The sequence below is a fragment of the Megascapheus bottae genome, chromosome 14 (assembly GCF_031878675.1).
Source record: "Megascapheus bottae isolate mThoBot1 chromosome 14, mThoBot2.hap1, whole genome shotgun sequence".
In the NCBI taxonomy this organism is placed as follows: Eukaryota; Metazoa; Chordata; class Mammalia; order Rodentia; family Geomyidae; genus Megascapheus; species Megascapheus bottae.
This window is the reverse complement of record NC_143522.1, coordinates 25763752-25782201: the sequence shown is the minus strand read 5'-3', so window position 1 is coordinate 25782201 and position 18450 is coordinate 25763752. Positions and strand designations below refer to the sequence as shown.

At 52.1% G+C, this 18450-nt stretch overlaps 1 protein-coding gene across 1 annotated transcript; it reads left to right on the top strand.

Annotated features, from left to right (window-relative positions):
* The first annotated feature begins 10575 nt into the window (after positions 1-10575).
* On the top strand, positions 10576-17244 carry Serpina1 (serpin family A member 1). Its single transcript, XM_090344765.1, has 5 exons — positions 10576-10681; positions 13724-14358; positions 14748-15018; positions 16042-16189; positions 16975-17244. The coding sequence occupies exons 2-5, from the start codon at positions 13728-13730 to the stop codon at positions 17164-17166; spliced, it is 1242 nt and encodes a 413-aa protein (XP_090200891.1). The 5' UTR covers positions 10576-10681; positions 13724-13727; the 3' UTR covers positions 17167-17244.
* The last annotated feature ends 1206 nt before the right edge of the window (positions 17245-18450 follow it).

Genomic DNA, 18450 nt, shown 5'->3' with positions numbered 1-18450 from the left:
CTCACCTACATCACCACCTCGTACGTGGAACTTGATGAGATTAGAAAACCTTCTTCATGTTCTGGCCCCCGTCACCATGCACACCTCTTGTAGATACCTGCTGAGTGTTCTTTGGGTAAGGGGCACTGTAAAGACACCAGGGACACAGGAGGAATGGGCGAGTACATTCCTTCACTGTGATGGCCTGAACCACAGCCAAGTGAAGTCTTCCTATGGTGTCATCACCAAGATGTTGAGAACTAGACCACTGTGCTGGGAAGGTTGGACCTGGGTCAGACTAGTGCAGACATAGGTCAGTTAAAAAGAGAACATCAGAGCCAAGAGTCACTCCAAAACCAAGGAAATTACCAGGCCAGGAGGTTCACAAACGTAGGACAGAACGTGATTGGTGTGGGGGGAAATCTGGGGCTGTGTCCCATGGAGATGGAGCATCCTTCAGAAACCAGAACTTCAACATCCTCATGTATGCATTGTAATGAGTCAGGGATACAGGGTGCCAACTTAGTCATGTCCTAAATGCAGGCACCTGACGTCTGATATACTCCTGAAATCTCCACTGAATGAATGACCCCAGGGAGCAGAGGGTTGCTAGCTGTACGCTGGCTTGTTCAACATGGAGAAGAGGTGATTTCATTCAACGAGTGTTCAAAAGTAGTATGCTCTTCAGATTATCACAGAGCAGAAATCCGGAAGTAGACATGAGCTCCTCCAGCTCAGATCCTCCATCTCTCGACCAGCTCTCCAGGGGTAATGCATGGGGACTTTGTGCTAAAAAAATCATAAACGACCAAGATTGGTGATTGTTAGCTGTGACTTTGAACCAAGATCCTTCATGAAACCCTGTTCAGTTGAATAGGGCTCCTTCACAGAAACCAGTGACCCAAGCGTCCTATTTCTCTAAACCGACACATTAGGTCTTAACACTAAGATGTAATCCAACATAGAAAGCCAGTGTCTGGTAGGAGGTGAAGAGAGGTGAGGAGGGGGAGATGTGGGAGAAAGCGAATATGATTACCCCATGCCTACACTGCATGAGTTATGGCCCAGGCGAGAAAGGAAGCTCTCCCCAAGATAAGGACAGTGATGAAGCTGGCTTCCAGAGCTCTAACCAGGCATACCTACTACTGCAGCCATATGAAATGCCAGGAAACAATTAGCCAACTGACCTTCCACCAGGGATGAGGGCAGAGACTCTTGCACTGACATTTTAACCCTCCAGCTCTGAAAAGTTCCCAAAGCTGAGTTCCCAGCATAGCTGTGGGCCAACAGTGTGACAGTCTATAAATGATGAAATAACGCCAGGGTAGCCTGGGCTTGGAAGTACCTTGTCTTCTACATGCCCATCTATAGTGTTATTTTTTTTTGCCAGTCCTGGGGCTTGAACTCAGGGCCAAAGCACTATCCTTGGGCTTTCTCAAGGCTAGAGCTCTACCACCTGAGCCACAGGACCACTTCCAGCTTTTTTCTATGTATGTGGCACCAAGGAATCGAACCCGGGTTTTGTGCATGGTAGGCAACACACTTACCACTAGGCCAAACTCCTGGCCCCATCTACAGTGTTATTAAAGAAGCCACATTGAGTCCAGGACTCTGCCACCTGCCTGCCCAGGCTCATATCCAAGAGGAAGGATGCTTCTCACAGCCCTTGAATCCCTCAGGTAACAGGAAACCTCAGCTACCTTTTACCACACACCTTTCACCTGGAGAAGAGCCTTGAGAGGAAAGATGCTGCCAATTCTCCAAGGCAGGAGCTCCCTGCTGGGTGCAAAAGAGCATCCACATATCTCACTCCTCTTGGACTACATTTTTAAAAGGCTAGAATAGCCAGATAAACACAAGGTGTTTGTAACCCTAGTGGCTACTCAGGAGGCTGAGATCTGAGGATCATAGTGTAAAACCAGCCCAGGAAGAAAGGTCCATGAGACTCTTACCTCCAATAAACTACTCAGAAAAAGCTGGAAATGGTGCTGTGGTTCAAGTGATAGAGTTCTAGCTTTGAGCAAGAAGAGGCTCAGGCCCTGAGTTTAAGCCACAGGACCAGCACACACACACACACACACGCACACACACACACACACACACACACACACACACACGCGCGCGCGCGCGCGCGCGCACGCGCATGCGCGCGCGCATATATGCACACACAGGTTTTTGGTTTTTATTTTATACTAAAAGTATGAGAACTTCTTGCCCCATTTACTTAATATTTAGACTAACAGGGCTATTTTGTATTTTTATGTACTACATCTTCAGCCCAGGGGAGTACATTTTTTTTTTTCATAGATAAGAAGAACGTTCCATGCTGCTGAAGAACAGGCCAGCCAGCCAGATAAACGGAGGAAATGAGTGCTTCCCATACCCCAGCTGATCACAGAGGCAGAGTGGGCCCAGTGAGGCTGGGCCAGAAATGCTCAGCGGGCTGTCTCTTGTTTGTAACCACTCACAGGGGAGGAAGGTGCTTTGCACTGTAGGTCACTGATAAGATGGTGAGAGGGCCTCGGGAACTCTGGACTGAGAGTGCATGACATACTGCTGCCGTGTCCTGCCAGGTCCACCCTCAAGACAGCAAGTGGTGTGGCACCTACTCATGTTCCCTTCTCAGGGCACATACAGGCCTACAGGGCTCAGAACTAGGCTAAAAGAATTAGATACAAGCTGAATGCTGGTGGGCCACACCTATAATCCTAACTATTCAGAAGGCTGAGATCTGAGGACCATGGTTTGAAGTTAGCCCAGGAAGGAAAATCCATGAGGCTCTAATCTCTGACTGACCACCAAAAATTGGGAGGTGGAGTTGTGGCTCAAGTGGTAGAGCACTAGCTGTGAACAAAAACACTCATGGACAGTGCTCGGGCCCTCAGTTCAAGCTCTAGGACAGCACACACACACACACACACACACACACACACACACACAATTTGGTATGGATCTTGGTGAAGATAATCTACACATATTCTGACCACCCTGGAAGAGAAGAGAAGAATCAGGTCTCTGGTTCAGTGGCTTCTAAGAGCCCAAAGTTCCTCAGGCTGGTTCAGTTATGGAGGGTGTGCTGACAGGGCAGGGCTATCTGAAAGAGGGCAGCTTTTCAATCCACTCTACAAAAGCTGCTCCTTTGATGTTTAAATAACAATAAAGCGTAATGAAAACTTGTAAGAATGGACAGCAGAACACTAACCACAGCAAACATAGGCAAGGATGTGAGTAAAGTTACCATTTCCAGTGGGATACAAACAGGTACAGGCACCTTAGAAACAGTTTGGCCATCAGCAGGGTTCCCGAGAGATCAGGCAGATATAAGGTATGTAGTTCTGGAGAATGAAGCCCAGAGCTCCACATATGCAAAGATTCCCTCTACCACTGAGCTGCATACCCTGCCTGGGGGTTGCCAGCTCCACAGCAGGGCATTTTATTTATTTTACCTTCTGTTTTATGTTCCAAAACTCTCCTATCAGGTGAGAAGAGTCTTTCACAGAGGAAATTATTACTTCCAATAGCCTAGAATTGAAAACACAATCAGAAAAAAAATAAAAGAAAAATGTACTGTGTGTTGTGAAAATTATATGAAGAGTGAGAATTCCAGTGGTGTTTCCTCCAATTCTAATAATTTGGGAAGTAGTTGAAAGTAATTCAGAGCCACTAAGATTTCTGGGCAGCACATTGCTTCAACTTCACAATTTCTGCCTTGTGCCTTGCAGAGCCCAACAATGATTTGAATTTATTGTTCATTCATTTGCATCCCACAGAAGCTTTTACCACAGGTCAGGTGTGTCTGTGGGCCATTCTGCCATCTCTGGAAAACTGTCACACAGTCATCATCCTGAAACAGGCCCTTCTATGCCTCCCAACATCCTCCAACTTTTCATTCTAACAGGAACCTACATCACTAAATCTATGAGTTAGAAACAGAAATCTGCCTGTCTGTCTATCTGTCTGTTAGATACCATCTCTACTACTCACCAAGTGACGTAAGTGAAGTATTTAAACTAAGCGTCAGTTGCTTTATGTGTACATGGGAATATGACTGCCCCTGTTTCCTCAGTGATCTGAATACCTGTCTCCTGAGCATGCTCCCTGTGTGCCAAGTGCTTCTCAAACACTTTGCACACACCAACATTGAGCCACACCATAATCTTTGACCACATTTGCAATCAGCACCTTTCTTTTACACATAAAAGAACAGAAGTCCAGAGGCGTTCAAGAACCTGTTGCTGAGGTTTAAGTTTTTGAAAGCCCCACTCTGAGGTTTTCATGTAAACAGGCTCTACAAGCAGCAAACAAACCAGGCTTGAACAAATAAGGAATCTCAGTGCAAACTACAATGGCTGAATGCCAGGCCCTGCAAGGAAGTTCAGGAAAATGGAAGTCACTAGATAAGTCTGTTTATTCTTTCCCTGCCAAGTCACTGTGATTTCATTATTACACTGCCTATCTTTAGAATACATTTAAAAGGTACAACGAAGGGGTGGTGACTTTTCTTAAGTCAACATTTCATAATCAGAAACCCACTGAATCTTCACCATAGCCCCAGAGGGTGGGGGTCCCCCCTCCAGACCACAGGAAAGGATGTACTTCTGGCCCGGGGTCTCAGTGGTCATGGCAAATCCTATGTCTATCTGCCTCTGTCTCCACTGTAGTCATGGAAACAGGAGAGGAAAGGCCCAGAGGAAAGAGAGCCTCTCCTTTTCTAACAGATCATACTTCACCATATCAATTCTCACACCAAGATAAAAGAAAACATATTCATTCATGCAAAGCCTTGCATGCTAAATGTACAAATACCCTTGGGAGCTTCATTCAGAACAGTCAAATGAGAAGCAACCCAGCCGCCCATCAATGGAGAACTGGACATGGGATTCATACATAGCTGAGGCTTCTTCCCCCAAAGCAGAGAGAATTCTGATGCATCTGGCCTGAGCCACAATAAGACCATATGTGATGAAGAAGCCAGACAGAAGAGGCACATGCTGATCACCTGACACGTATGTGTTCGGAAGGTGGCACAGCCACTGTTTGGAGAGATGCTGTGGATGTGGCCTCTGGATAGCAGATGGTTTCCTGTCCTGCTCAGCGCGCTGGTACACAAAGGTACACCCAGGTAGAAACTCACCAGGCAATGCTTTGAGATTTGGACCTCTACCTCATGTACACCTAAGTGAAGACCAAGCTATAAGAAGAGAAGGCAGGGGAATGTGGCAGCAGGGAGACGTGAAGAGGTACAGGGCTCCCAGGGGGTGGATCATTTATGGCCCCTCTAGCACTCAGCCATCCAGCAGACGTGCTAAGTCCTCTTTGCAGAGGTCTGTACACAGATTGACCAAGAGGGTACTGGAAGCAATCTGAACACAGGTTGCTTTTGCTGGGAATAGGTGAAGAAGGGAAGTCAAAGTGAGAGGCCAGGCCCTGGCCATGGGGAGACTCAAGGGACCACCAGCGATTGGGAGGAGAGGCAGGAGACCATGATGCAATGGGGGCTTCTGGTCAGTGCAGCTGAGCCTTCCCTCTGTTTGCCCACAGGACCTGTTCATCTTTCCTCAGAGGGGAAAAGTGAAGGGCAGCACTAGATGTGGTGGAGGCTAACATCCTGCCTGACCTCCTCTCTCCTCTCTTCTCTTCCGGCTCCAAAACAAAGCAACTGAGTTTGCTTCTTCTTGCTTGCTTTTTTCTTTTGCCAGTCCCGGGGCTTGAATTCAGGGCCTGGGCACTATCCTTGGACACATTTTAGTCAAGGCTAGTGCTCTACCACTTGAGCCACAGCACCACTTCAGGTTTTTCTGTGTATCTGGTATCAAGGAATCAAACCCAGGGCTTCATGCATGCTAGGTAAGCACTACCACTAGGCCACACTCCCAATCCTCTCCCTCTCTTTCTTCCTTTCTCTCTCTCTCTTTCTTTCTTTCCCATTTTATTGAGTTTTGGTCTTACTATAAACCCTGAAGTCAGATCACTTGCAGTCTAGGAATGTAGCCAAGCTTTGGGATGTGGTGCCCCCGCCACCCCTCCCCATGCCCCCATCCGCCTTCCATGTTACAAAGTCTGGTTGGAATGTCCCTCCCTCCCTTACCAGCCTTGTGGCTAGTGCTCATTGCTTCACCCCTAAAGTTCTTTCTTAATTTATCTAATCACCAAAGTATGAAACTCAGAGGTGCAATGACACGGAAGAACAATGACACTGTGTAACACACTCAGTCAAATATAGCAGGTGCCTCCTGCTCAGGGATGCCAGTCATCACGGTCACATTATCAGAGGCTGGGTATGCAAAAAAAAAAAAAACTGTGGGGCATCAAAGACGGAGGAAGAGAGGAAGACACAGTCAGCATTGTGCTAACTCGCTGGACCTCAGTGTCTCACTCCTTCTGAGCACTTATATGAAAGTCAAATGAATGCAGAAGGGTGAAGAGAGAGTAAGGGCTCAAGTCTGAAAGTGAAGCCACTAGAAACTCCCTTCTGCATGATCCTACACCTTAAAAGGTTTGAGAAAGCCTGAACAGCCATGAGCGTGACTCCAGAAGTTATGTCGACTTTCTATCACTACACCTCTATCCCTTTTTTCCTGCCCCAAAGAATGCTCCTTTTCCACAAAAGCCTGGGTCCTGCTTCTTGTCAAGATCAGCTCATTGCCAACTCCCAGTCTCCCATGTGTTCTGTACCCCATCCCTCCTGCCTCCACAAAACTCTCTGTTTTCTCCCAAGGTTATTGGTGTTGGTGGTAGGCCAGAGATACACCCTCTTGGCCAATTTGCACCTGGGCCTGGGTGAGTCAGTCCACACACATCCTTTCTAACCTAGCAGTTCCGGAAGAGCCTGTGTGGATGGAGGAGGTGACGCTTGTGTTCATGGAGGAGGTGACGCCTGTGTTGGAGCACACTGAAGGATTTGTGTTGGAAATGACAGCAGTGAAGCAGTCAGGGCAGCCAAGCAAACAGAAGCACTCTGGGTAAACAGGAAAAGGTCAACAGGGCTGATGGTCCCACCCCCTGCCAGTCTCTGAGCTGGGCAAGTTCTGGGAAGCACAGCTCAGCGGGGGGAGGGGAAGGGAGCCACCCCCACAGGACAGCTGTGGGACAACAGGACCCAGAGGCCTGCTGCCTGCCCTCAGCACTCGGCCAAAGGGAGTCCTCCTGCCCAGCCAGCCCAGCCTGGGCCTCCTTAAGGTCCTTGTCACCCCCTGCTGTCTTTCTTCCCCACAAGGGTCACCATAGGTCCTGGGACAGGAGAGCATATGGGTGTGTGTGGGAAGTGTCACTGATGGAGGGGTAGAAGTTAACAGGAACCCACAGGCAGAAAGAGCCCGCTCAACAGGACAACGTGACAAACTGTCCAGAAAGTTCATGCTGGGTTTAGTGAAGCAGGACAGCTTAGATCTTAAAGTCTGCCAGATCCGTGAACGCCATTGTGGCTCAGAACATTAAAAGAGCAGAGATAATGTAAGGTGCCAAGTAGAACAATGGTGAGAAAAGACTGATGGGCTTCCTCCATGTGGAAGGGGCCAGAGCTAAGGGTTCATCTCCCCAGCATCATCTGCTGTGCTGCCAGCCACAATGCACAGCTGGGGAAGGATGAGTGGGGACATGACACAGCTATGAGCAGCCAAATCGGTCCAGAAAAAGCAGGAACTACCTCCATACAGGAAACCACCACATAGGTTACTCACTATCAGAATGTTGCAATGAGAGGATTTGCAAGACGCAAGTAGGAGGCAACAAGATGGTGCCACACAATTCACCTCCCAGAAGACAGAGCCTGGGATGGTGGACTTGCAAAGAGGGACAGCGTGGCTGCAGTGCCATTGTCACAGGCTATGTGTAAAACCCGTCCCCGACCCTTTCTCCACCCACCTCACAACTGCCTGAGAAAGATATCCATGGCTTCCTGCCTTACAGATGGGGAAAGGAAGATCTGTCCTAAATTTGTGTCTGTGTAGCCGAGGCTGTCATACAGCCCCAATTCAGAGCTCAGAAATACTGAGCACATATGGCCCTGTGCCCTCAGGTAGCAAAATGGGCAAGAATCCTCTAAAAGGTAGATGGCGCCATTTTGGAGCTGTCGAACCTTGATCTGAGGAGCTGTCCCTGGGGAGGGAGTGCGGCTCCTCTAGCTGGGGCCAATATGGATGCCACCATCCTGGGATCATCACAAAGGCTTCCCAGGCTCCATCACTCACCTAGGCTAAGGTGGTTAGCAAGATCGCCAGCCATTATGGACAGAGGCTACCTGAATCCATCCTACCTTGCAATCTCATTCGCCCCTCCCAATCCCCGAGGGAGAGTGGCTCTTGTGCCCCTATTCACAGAAGGGACACTGCACCACGTAGCTCCCATTTCCAGGTAGAGGAGGTCATACAGGTGTCCCTTCATTATAGCCAGCTTGTGGGATGTCCCCAGGAGGCGTTCACTGTGGGAGATCAACCCAGATGACACAAGACACCATGCCAGAAAGTAACTAGTGGCGAGATCTCCCCAGTGAGGTTTGGTTTGGGGGGCCAATCCCTAATGTAAGGACCCCATCATCTGAGAGTCCCCCTACATCTTGTATCCTTGATCATTTTCCCAGATCATCAGAGCCCTCGATGGGCCCAGAGGAGAATGAGGGCTAAGCATGCAGCCATTGACTTAAACTCTACCCTTCCCATGTCCCACTTGCTTTGACTCTGTTCTATCCCCTTCTGATGCTGCAGCACCAACCTGTGACCCTTTCTGCACTCAGCCATGGTCCTCCTGGAACAGACAGCACACAGGCCCTCTCCAGAGGCAGGGGCTAGACAGGACACTGCAGGGCAAAGCAGTCTTCTACTCCCTGCAGCTGGCCTGGAAACCTTGCCAAGGCGTTGGGTGGGGTTCTGCACCAGAAGGCAAGCCTGTCAATTCTAGTGATCTGAGGACGTGCTACTGTGGCTCTATGGGAGGTTTGGGGACAATTCCTCTTAAGAGTCTGTGTGGGCAGCTGTCCTGAGTCACACAACACAGACACAGCAGGTACTTAAGGTAGCCCAGAGGGCTGCCAGGGTCAGAAAGGTCTGGTTTCCTGTCTACTTGGCAGAGTGAGGTCCCTTCCTCTCCTACCTCCCTGCCCTTCCTGGACCAAGTCTCTGGGCTTTCCTGGCAGAAGAGGAACCTGAGAGCTTGGGTGGTACACCGTCCCCACTGCAGCCCCAGGAGTGCTGGACTAATCTGCTGAGCTCTGAGGAGGGGTGTCTTGGCCACAGGTGTCTTGGATACCACAGGGTCTCCAGGAATTCCAGGTAGGGGGTACTTCCACCACCTCTAGGCTAATCACCTACCCGAAGGGGTAGAGTGTGGGATAACAGGAAACACAGGGCACCTATGGCTGACCACTGAGCATGGGTAGGAGGGACAGCTGGAATTCCAAGGAGGCTTTTGTAAGATGGGAACCAGAGGCTCAAAAATGGGGGGTGGAGAGCAGGCTTCAGCCCAGCCACAGCCTGGCTCTCCACCACGCCTGAGTAGATGCAGGGACAGAGCCTAGATAGAGAAAGACCAGAAGCCAATGATGGGGGGCTGCATGGGAGAAAGAGCAAGAATAGCTGAGGTCGGTTTCCCATTTTCTGCAATGGCAGTGGGGTGCAGAGTCTCCCACACAGTCTACTGGGGACACTCATGGAGTGTAGACCTGGAGGGAAGCACCTAAAACCCACCCACCCCTTTCACCAGGAGAGCCACCACCAGGTGCCATCACAAAGGGCTTCTGAGTGCGCTGGGCACCAGACTTTGGGTGTCCCTTGAACTCTGCATCCAGACCTCCCATCAACCACAAACCTATGTGGTAGGACATTGAGGCCCAGAGAGGCTGCAGAAATACCCAAGGGCACTCCCACAATGAGTGGGTCATCACCAGGGAACTAGACAGCCCTGTGGGTCAACATGGCAGAGCTCACAGTGGAGAGAGAGACAGAGAGAGAGATAGATGGGGTGGGGGGGAGAAATGGGTCCACGCCATACCCACACAGCCGCCCAGGGCATGCACCAGTCCAGACTGCACAGGAAAGATGGACTCTTATCCAGGTTTTACAGAAGTCTACCAGCAAGCCGAGTCCCACTAGCCTTGATTTTGTCCTGCAAGACCACCAGCCCTGACACAGATGGGGGCCTCATTTCCAGGAAAAGTTCAGGTGGCCAATCGATTTCATTTGGCTTCCAGGAGAAAGAAACAGGCCAAGATTGGGAACAGAGCAGCTGGGTAGCAGAATGGACAGAGGCTGGACAGACCCAAATAAAGCCTACCCCCACCCCCAGTCCTCATGGGGACTCTTTATATAAGATTTATATATGTCCCTGACGAACACATTTTGAAAATGGGGCTTCAGACACTACCATGCAGGGAACGTCTTCTGGGTCAGACAGGCAAAGCCATATCATGTCCCAGAAACCAGTTAGCTCCTGCCACACACTTCACCTTGGCCCCAGGAAGCTATGGACGTTGGCCAGGGTGTCACAACTCCCTGTGGCCATGGAACCCAGGCATTGCCAGGGGAAAACAGCAGGGTAGATAGCTCAACAGGGAGCCAGTGGACTTAGTCCTTCAGTCTGTTTGCTCCTTAGCTGCGTGGGATGACCTGAGTTAATATTCACTACCAGCCTCTCCTGGCTTAAATACAGAAGAGGACAGGGCTCTGTCTCCTCGGCCTCTGTCCCCAACACATCCCTGGAACAGTGAGTCGTAAGTATGCTTACCCTTGGGGAGAAGTAATTAGGCTCCTTTGGTCCCTGCACCAACAGGCAGGCAGCAGGCCTGGGGGCCCAGGGAAGCAGAGGGCATGGGGCTGGCTGCATGGCTCTGTTGTCATGGTAACATAGACCCTGTGGTCCTGCCCTGTTCCCAGGCCTCCCAGTTCATGGGCAGGCTCCCGGTGAGTCACAGACATGGCAGAGGGTGCCCGGTCTCCAGGCCTGCAGAGTCAAGACTAGGTCACAGTGGTGCCTGGGGTCTAAAGTTGCCTCTTGCCACTGTTCCACCCCCCAATTCTGGTATGGTGGGGGGACCCTTGCTCTGTGTACAGATAGGGTAAGGCCAGAGAGGGTGGACAGGGGCCCCGACTCACCAAAATCTTATCAGGAAGACCCTTATGGGGCCTCTGCCTGTAGGCCACCACGAACTCATGTTTCTGCCACAGGGACTCTGTGGTTCTTCATGTAACCAGGCCACCCCCAAATCAAATTTTGCTGTTCATATCTTTTTTTTTTTTTGGTCATAGGGCTAGAACTCTGCCTAGATGCTCCCTGAGCTCTTCAGCTCAAGGCTAGCACCCTACCCCTTGAGCTACAGCCCCACTTCCAGTTTTCTAGTGGTTAATTGGAGATAAGAGTCTCATGGACTTTAGTGCCGGGGCTGGCTTCGAACCATGATCTTCAGATCTCAGACTCCCGAGTAGCTAGGATTACAGGCGTGAGCCACCATACCTGGCTGCCGTCCTCATCTTCTGACTTCACTTTTGCATACAGACAAGGTGAAATGCCAGATTCTAAAATTAAGTTTCTAGGATAAAGTCCTAGCTCTCTAAGGCCTGGCTCTTAGTAGTGAGTTACTGAATCTGCTTGGGCCTCAGTGTTTCCTCCTAGAAGATGGAACTTGGATATCCCAGGGTAAACTACGAGAGAGGACACAGGTGTTCAGAGGCGGGACAGTGGTGGTGGCCCTGTGTGCTTAGCACGGGTCAGGAGGCGGGCAGGAAATGCACAAGAACATGGAGAGAGGGTGGAAGGGTCAGTCTCCACGGTGGTTCACTGCTCAGCAGGAGCTGGTTTATCACCACGGGGAACAGCACAGGTGTCCAGGAAGCAATTGGCCAGTTCTCCAGGGAGTGTCCATGCACAGGGGTAGGGGCCTCTGCTCCTGTCTGTGCCCGCCTGGTCGGGATCTGCAGCTCTCTCCTCGGAGGTTCTCCTCCCACAGTGGGGTCAGGGCGTGAGGTCAGGGAGGCACTGCCCAGGGCCCAGCCGTGAGATGCAGGGCTGGCCCACTGCAGCACTTGTTGAGTGCCAGGGTGAATATGACATCAGCTGAGGCCTGATTTCAGCATCAGAGCGCAACCCTGCTGCCCAGGCTGTGGTTAAGGGTAGAACAGATAAGGCTAGGTCCACCTTTATCCCTGCCCTCTGGGTGGCCTTGGCCAGACCCTGGCCCTCTCTAGGCTGCAGACCCCTCACTGAAAATAGAGGGCAGCAGATGGGATGAGACCAGATCCTGGAAAGGTGAACAGGGGGTGGTCACCCCAGCTGGGACCCTTCTCTACTGTCCCTCCCCAGGTCGGCCATGTCTCCTTACAGCCCAGCAGCTCCAGCAAGGGGCACCACATCTCAGATCCTTAAAGCATTCCACTCCACCAAACCAAGATACCCCAACTTTGTAGAGAACGACCTGGGGCATTTAGACCTCTCCAGGATCCACATCACTCAGCTGAGGACAGGAAAGACCAAGGACAGTGCTAGCTCAGAGCCGGCGGACAGCAGTGACCTGGTCCAAGTTAGAAGCCAGAGCTACTCAAAGGATATTGTCCCCACCCTGGGGTCTTCCATTTCTCTGTGATCGCTGAGCCCTGGGAAGGGAGGAACTTTCCAGAGAGCCACACCACATGCAGATGGGCGGTAACAGAAATCTAAGAGAGGTGGAAAAACACAGAACTAAATTTGGCACCATCTCAGCTGGCTGGTTTAAGAGAAATAGCAAAATGAATTATGTAATATGTGGTCAGCTCTTTGGGGATTATTTGGAGAATTAAAGGCCAGAAGAAAAAAATAAGTGCTGGGAAGAATCTCTGTGGCAGGACCATTTATAGTATTTAGCGTTTTTAGTTGTGTGAAAATAGTAAACTGTCTCAGGCAGTTCTTGGCCACTCTTACCTCTGTTTCCCTATCTTTAAAGAGAACAGTTTGTGGCTAGGTAGTGGTGGCTCATGCCTGCAAAATGGGAACCTTAGGATCCCAGTTCAAAGCTATCCCAGGCAGAAAAATCCCTGACACTTTTATCTCTAAATAACCACCCCCAAATCTGGAAATGGATCTGTGGATCCGCTGGTAAGAGCATCAGAAGATAAGCAATAGTACCAGTGTGTGTGTGTGTGTGTGTGTGTGTGTGTGTGTGTGTGTGTGTGTGTGAGAGAGAGAGAGAGAGAGAGAGAGAGAGAGAGAGAGAGAGAGAGAGAGAGAGAGAGAGAGAGATCCCAGAGGTCATATGCATGTGGGCACGGCACAATCCATGAGTGGGGATGTCTTTGCATGTGAAGTGGAGTGAGTGTGTGGCATGCAGATGACTATACTCCTGGGCGTGACTTTAATGTGACCTGTCTCAGGCAGAGTGTGCTCTCACGGGCTCAACCATAGGCCAGGCCAGGGGCCTGAGAAGAGTAGCTGAGTTCTCCCAGCCAGCCCTCTGCCCACGAGGGCAGAAGGCTCTGAGAGTTTCCAGGTCTGGTCCCTGCTCTGCTTCCTCCTGTGTAAGCACAGGACAGTGGCAGGTCCCCCATAAGGCTGGGACAAGCACTGAGAGTGTCTGTGTGACAGGGGATAGGGATGGGCAGTGGGCAGTATCCCATCATGTCTGTAATTTGCCTCATCTTTGCTCAATGGTGATAACAGGGTGAAGTGTGAGACCCAGGCAGACCCCATACAATGTCTAATGAACAGGGTAGCCCTCACATAGTGTCAAGGAGCCAAGCAGGGATTGTGGCCCTGCCTGGAGCTGTGTCCTTTCTCTGTCCTGCAGGACAATGGCGTCCTCTCTCTCATGGGGCCTCCTGCTGCTGGCTGGCCTGGGCTGCTGGCTCCCCGGCAGCCTGGCTGAAGATGCTCAGGAGACAGGTGCCCCCCAGCAGGAGCAGGAACACCCGGCCTATCACAAGGTCATCCCAGAGCTGGCTGACTTTGCCTTCAACCTGTACGGGGAACTTTCCCGCCAATCCAACACCAGCAACATCTTCTTCTCCCCCGTGAACATCGCCGTGGCCTTGGCCATGCTCTCCCTGGGGACCAAGGGCAGCACCCACTCGGAGATCCTGGAGGGCTTGTCCTTCAACATCACAGAGATATCAGAGGCCGACATCCATGCAGCTTTCCAGAACCTGCTCCACACCCTCAACAGGCCCAGCAGTCAGCTCCAGCTGACCACTGGTGGTGGACTGTTTGTCGACAAGAGGCTGAAACTCCTGGAGCCGTTTTCAAAGGATGTGAAGGACCTGTACCAGTCGGAGGCCTTCGCCACTGACTTCACTGACCCTGAGGAGGCCAAGAAGCAGATCAACAAATACGTGGAGAAGGGAACCCAGGGAAAAATTACGGATTTGGTGAGCGCACTGGACAAAGACACCGTGTTGGTCCTGGTGAATTACATTCTCTTTAAAGGTAAGGATGTACAGCCAGCCGAGCTGGTTGCCATGGAAACACACCAGTCTACACCCCAAAGGGTTAACGGAGAGGCTGATTTTCAGAGTAGAGGTGTCCCAAGTGAGCAGGCACGGAAATAGGGCTGGTAATGCAAATTGTCATTTGGAATGCCCTCTGAATAGTCACATATGCAGATGCAGATGCCCAGTGCTCAGCCAGGAGGGCAGCCTCCCGTGGGCTGTGGCAATTCTGTGTCTTCTCTCATCACTGAGTCCCCAGGCTAGTCTGGACGGCTGAGCCCAGGTCTTCTGTGCTGGAAGCAGCTGAGCTCTGAGGCATCGAGGTCTCTGGGATCCCCTGCCCTCCCTATACCTAAGCCCAGACACCTGTGTCCACCTCCAATCCAGGCAAGTGGGAGAAACCTTTCAACCCAGAGCAAACCAAGGAGAGCGACTTCCATGTGGATGAGACCACCGTGGTGAAGGTGCCCATGATGCACAAGATAGGCTGGTTCCGAATCCATTACTGCAACAAACTGTCCAGCTGGGTGCTGCAGATGGACTACCTGGGCAATGCCAGCACCATTTTCTTCCTGCCAGACCAGGGCAAGATGTCCCACCTGGAGGCCACACTCACCACGGATATCGTTCGCAAGTTCCTGCGGAAGAACGATAAAAGGTGACACTTCCTCTAGGGACTGGCCCCTGGGGGCTCAGAGCTCTGTGCTATGTGGGGGCTGAAGCATCAGGACCGCACAGGGAGGTGGGGGAAGCGCTTGGCCCGAGTTAAGGGTGTGACCTTGTGCTGAAAGACATAGCCAGGGCTCAGTTCAGGGAGGAGCAGCGGAGACCTGGAAGAGACATTGCTCAAAGTGTTTGGGAGATGTCCTCCCCAGAGGGTAGACCTTCTCTATACCCGGGGCCCAGCACAAACGCAGCAGAGCAGACATGCCACAGCAGCCAAGAACGGAAATGGGTCAGACTCTGGCATACTAGGCAGAGTCCAGCATGACCGTGGGAACATCTGGCATTAAAGGCCCAAAACAGGGAAGGGACAGCACCAGAGAAAGCTGGACACTCAGACAGGAGGCTCCATTTCTCCGTCCCCAGTCCAGTGTTTGTGAAATCTATAGGTATCAGCCAGTGCAGAGCCTGGGCCCCAGGTTAATGCACCCTGGCGCATCAGCAGAGTGCCAGGCCCTGCTGCACTGACGAGTGGTGGACACCATAAGACACAGAAACACAGCAGACATGAGGCCAACTTGTAGACAGAAGTGTCATCACCCCAGCCCAGTTGGTCCACCCTGATGCCTGAGCATAGAGCAAGAAGCCAGCTGGAGGTCAGAACCAGTCACAGGGCTTGAGGGCCAGTGGCTGATAAGAGGCCCAGTCATCACCATCAAGGGACATTTTCTCTCCTTGATTCTGAACTGCTGGGCACAGGTCCCCTAGGTATGAAGTGCAAGAAGTGACACACTGGCAGAAGACAGATGAGCAGCCACAGAGGGCGGGATGAATCCTGACTGTGGGAGTGCATGCTGTATCTGCCTGTAGGGCCTCTTGGAGGCAGGAGCAGTTCTGCCTCTTCAAGGTCACAGGGATTTCAATATTAAACTGCATTGGCACAGGGCACAGAAGGAACAGGATTATAACTCACCAAGGAACTTATGAGATCTCCCTTGTGGTCTTTCCCTCATGGCAGTGTTACAGAGATATACTTCCCCAGATTGTCCATCTCTGGGACCTACGATCTGAAGACAGTCCTGAGTGCTCTGGGCATCACCACCGTCTTCAGCAATGGTGCTGACCTTTCCAAGGTCACAGAGGATGCCCCACTGAAGCTCTCCAAGGTGAGGTCACCTGTGAGGATGTTTTCCCAGGTGTCTTTGGGTCATTGAGTGGATCCGGGGTCCACAGCTTGGACATGGGGCCGAGGAAGGAGCCACATCCCCACCAAGGTCCAGGCTGAGCTCCATCTGAGGGCACACAGAGAGGACGGGCACAGGAGACGCAGTGGGAAAGGTGGCGTCCCATCTGGATCCTCTGCTGCGGAGCTCCTCTGAGGTGTCTCTCAGACCCTCGCTCTCTTCCTTATCCAGAGCCCAGGAGCCCTCGGGGCTCATTTCTCCACCCAGAAGCTTAGAATTACTGACCTCAGAGAAGGCTCTAGAATTTTCCACAGGTGCCCCTTGAAGGGCGGTGGTACTGTCAAGTCTACGTGAGGATCCTCAGCCCCTCCCAAAGCCATTTGCTCATGAAAGTGGAAATGTCCAAGGACATCGTGCAGCACGTCTGCACACGGTGGGGACAGGGCCCTGTGAAGGTCACCTTCAGAGTCCTGTCCAAGGAGCTCCCAGGCACACACTGAAAGGGGAGCTGTGTTCAGGAGACGTGGAGAGCAGGGCATCTCCACTCTGAGCTCTGGGGGAACAGGTGGAGGGGGGCAGCCGGGTCAGGCTAGGGTTGGAGAGACAGAAGCCTGTGTGGCCTGTGTGGAGAGCAGGTGGCCACAGAACTTTCCTGGGGAGAGGGCACAGCGAGGCCGCCCTAGAGCGGTCTGCAGCCTGGGTCTGGGCTAAGTGGTGTGCAGAGGGTGAGAGCACAGTCAGAACCCATCTCTACATCTGTCCTGCAGGCTGTGCACAAAGCTGTGCTGACCATGGATGAGAAAGGAACCGAGGCTGCAGGGGCCACTCTGGCAGAAGCCATTCCCATGTCTCTTCCACCCCAGGTGAATTTTGATCGACCATTCCTTCTCACGATCATTGACAAAGAGACTGGGAGTGCCCTCTTTGTGGGCAAAGTGGTGAATCCCACACAGCATTGACCACTTTGGCACATCCCCTCCCTGACAATATTAAACTCAGGTCACGCTGGCCCAGGCCTCACGCAGGGAGACCTTCCAGTCTGTGGTCTCTGTGTCGTTCTTTGCACCTCGAGGTCATGTGTGGACTCCAGGTCCCTGTCCTTCATTTCCATGAGGTCTCTGGGCCAGGCAGGCGGGAGCTGGCACAGGACCATGGCAGAGACCTCAGTGCATGGCCCTGAATCCATCTGAACCCCATAATTGCATTTAGCCTGGTAATTCTGGAGGTCACATGGCTCAGACACCTGGCCAAGGATCTGCCATGTCCTCAAGTCCCATGGGAATGCTCCCATGCCCACTCCCTCTGGCTGTGACACCACAGAGATGGCCAAGCCACCCAATGCTACCTTCTCACTGCTCCCAGAGCCTCCAGCCCAGCCGTGGCATCCATAGTCCTGTCCAGCCCTGGGATCAGCGGCTGCCTCTCCTGCCCCTGCAGGGAGAGGAGCCTGTCCCTTCTCCTCCCTCGTGTCAGCTCAGGCCTGGCCTGGACTCCTGGAGGAGTGGTTCAGAGCCTCCTCCACGGGCAGCTGGAGACCCTGAGCTCAGTCCTTTTGATCAGCCCAGCCCAAGCCTCTCGTCTCCCACTGAGCAGGAAGACTGGATCTCAGCCTCTATCTCCTCCCCAAACTCTCCCACCAGCTCAAGGATATTTACCATGTGTGTCCTTCTCTTCCTTGGAAACGTGGTGGTATCCTAGATGCTTCTGGAAGGTCAGTCCAAGGACTCCTGGGCTACAGGAGAGGAAGGCCAGCAGCTGAGGTCCTTCCCTGGGCAGAGCCACCCTGGGCTGCCCTTGCCAGACTTTTCCTGTGCCCTCCTCATGGTCTTCAGGACAACCTAGGTTTTGTCCTCACAGCAGGCTTTCCTGAAGCAGCCCTTGTCTTTGGGCCATGCGGGGCCTCCATCTCTAATGAGCCTGTGGGGGCAGAGGTCAGCATGTCCAACACACACCCTATGCAGACCCCTGAGAAACAACCCCCACACCACCATCCCTCCCCCATCTCCACCCACCCTCCAGCAGGAGCCCTGTCACTGCCTCTTGTCCTTCCTCAGAGGGCACAGAACATGGTGCAAGGCTGAACTTGCCCCCTCTGCCTGTGTCCACCAGGAGGAACTAGGCGCTAAGTCACTGGTGGGAAGAAGGGAAGACAAAAGGGCAGACTAGAAGCTCCATGCTGAACAGAGCCTGGCCCCACCACTGGGCATTTCCATTTTCCTTCCTGCCTGCCCCTCTGCCAGGAG

Bases quoted from the DNA above. Each gene is read 5' to 3' on its own strand.
- Serpina1 (XM_090344765.1), top strand. From the start codon at position 13,728: ATGGCGTCCTCTCTCTCATGGGGCCTCCTGCTGCTGGCTGGCCTGGGC. The intron at 14,359-14,747 runs GTAAGGATGTAC...CCTCCAATCCAG, and splicing joins GAATTACATTCTCTTTAAAG to GCAAGTGGGAGAAACCTTTC. The intron at 16,190-16,974 runs GTGAGGTCACCT...TCTGTCCTGCAG, and splicing joins CCCCACTGAAGCTCTCCAAG to GCTGTGCACAAAGCTGTGCT.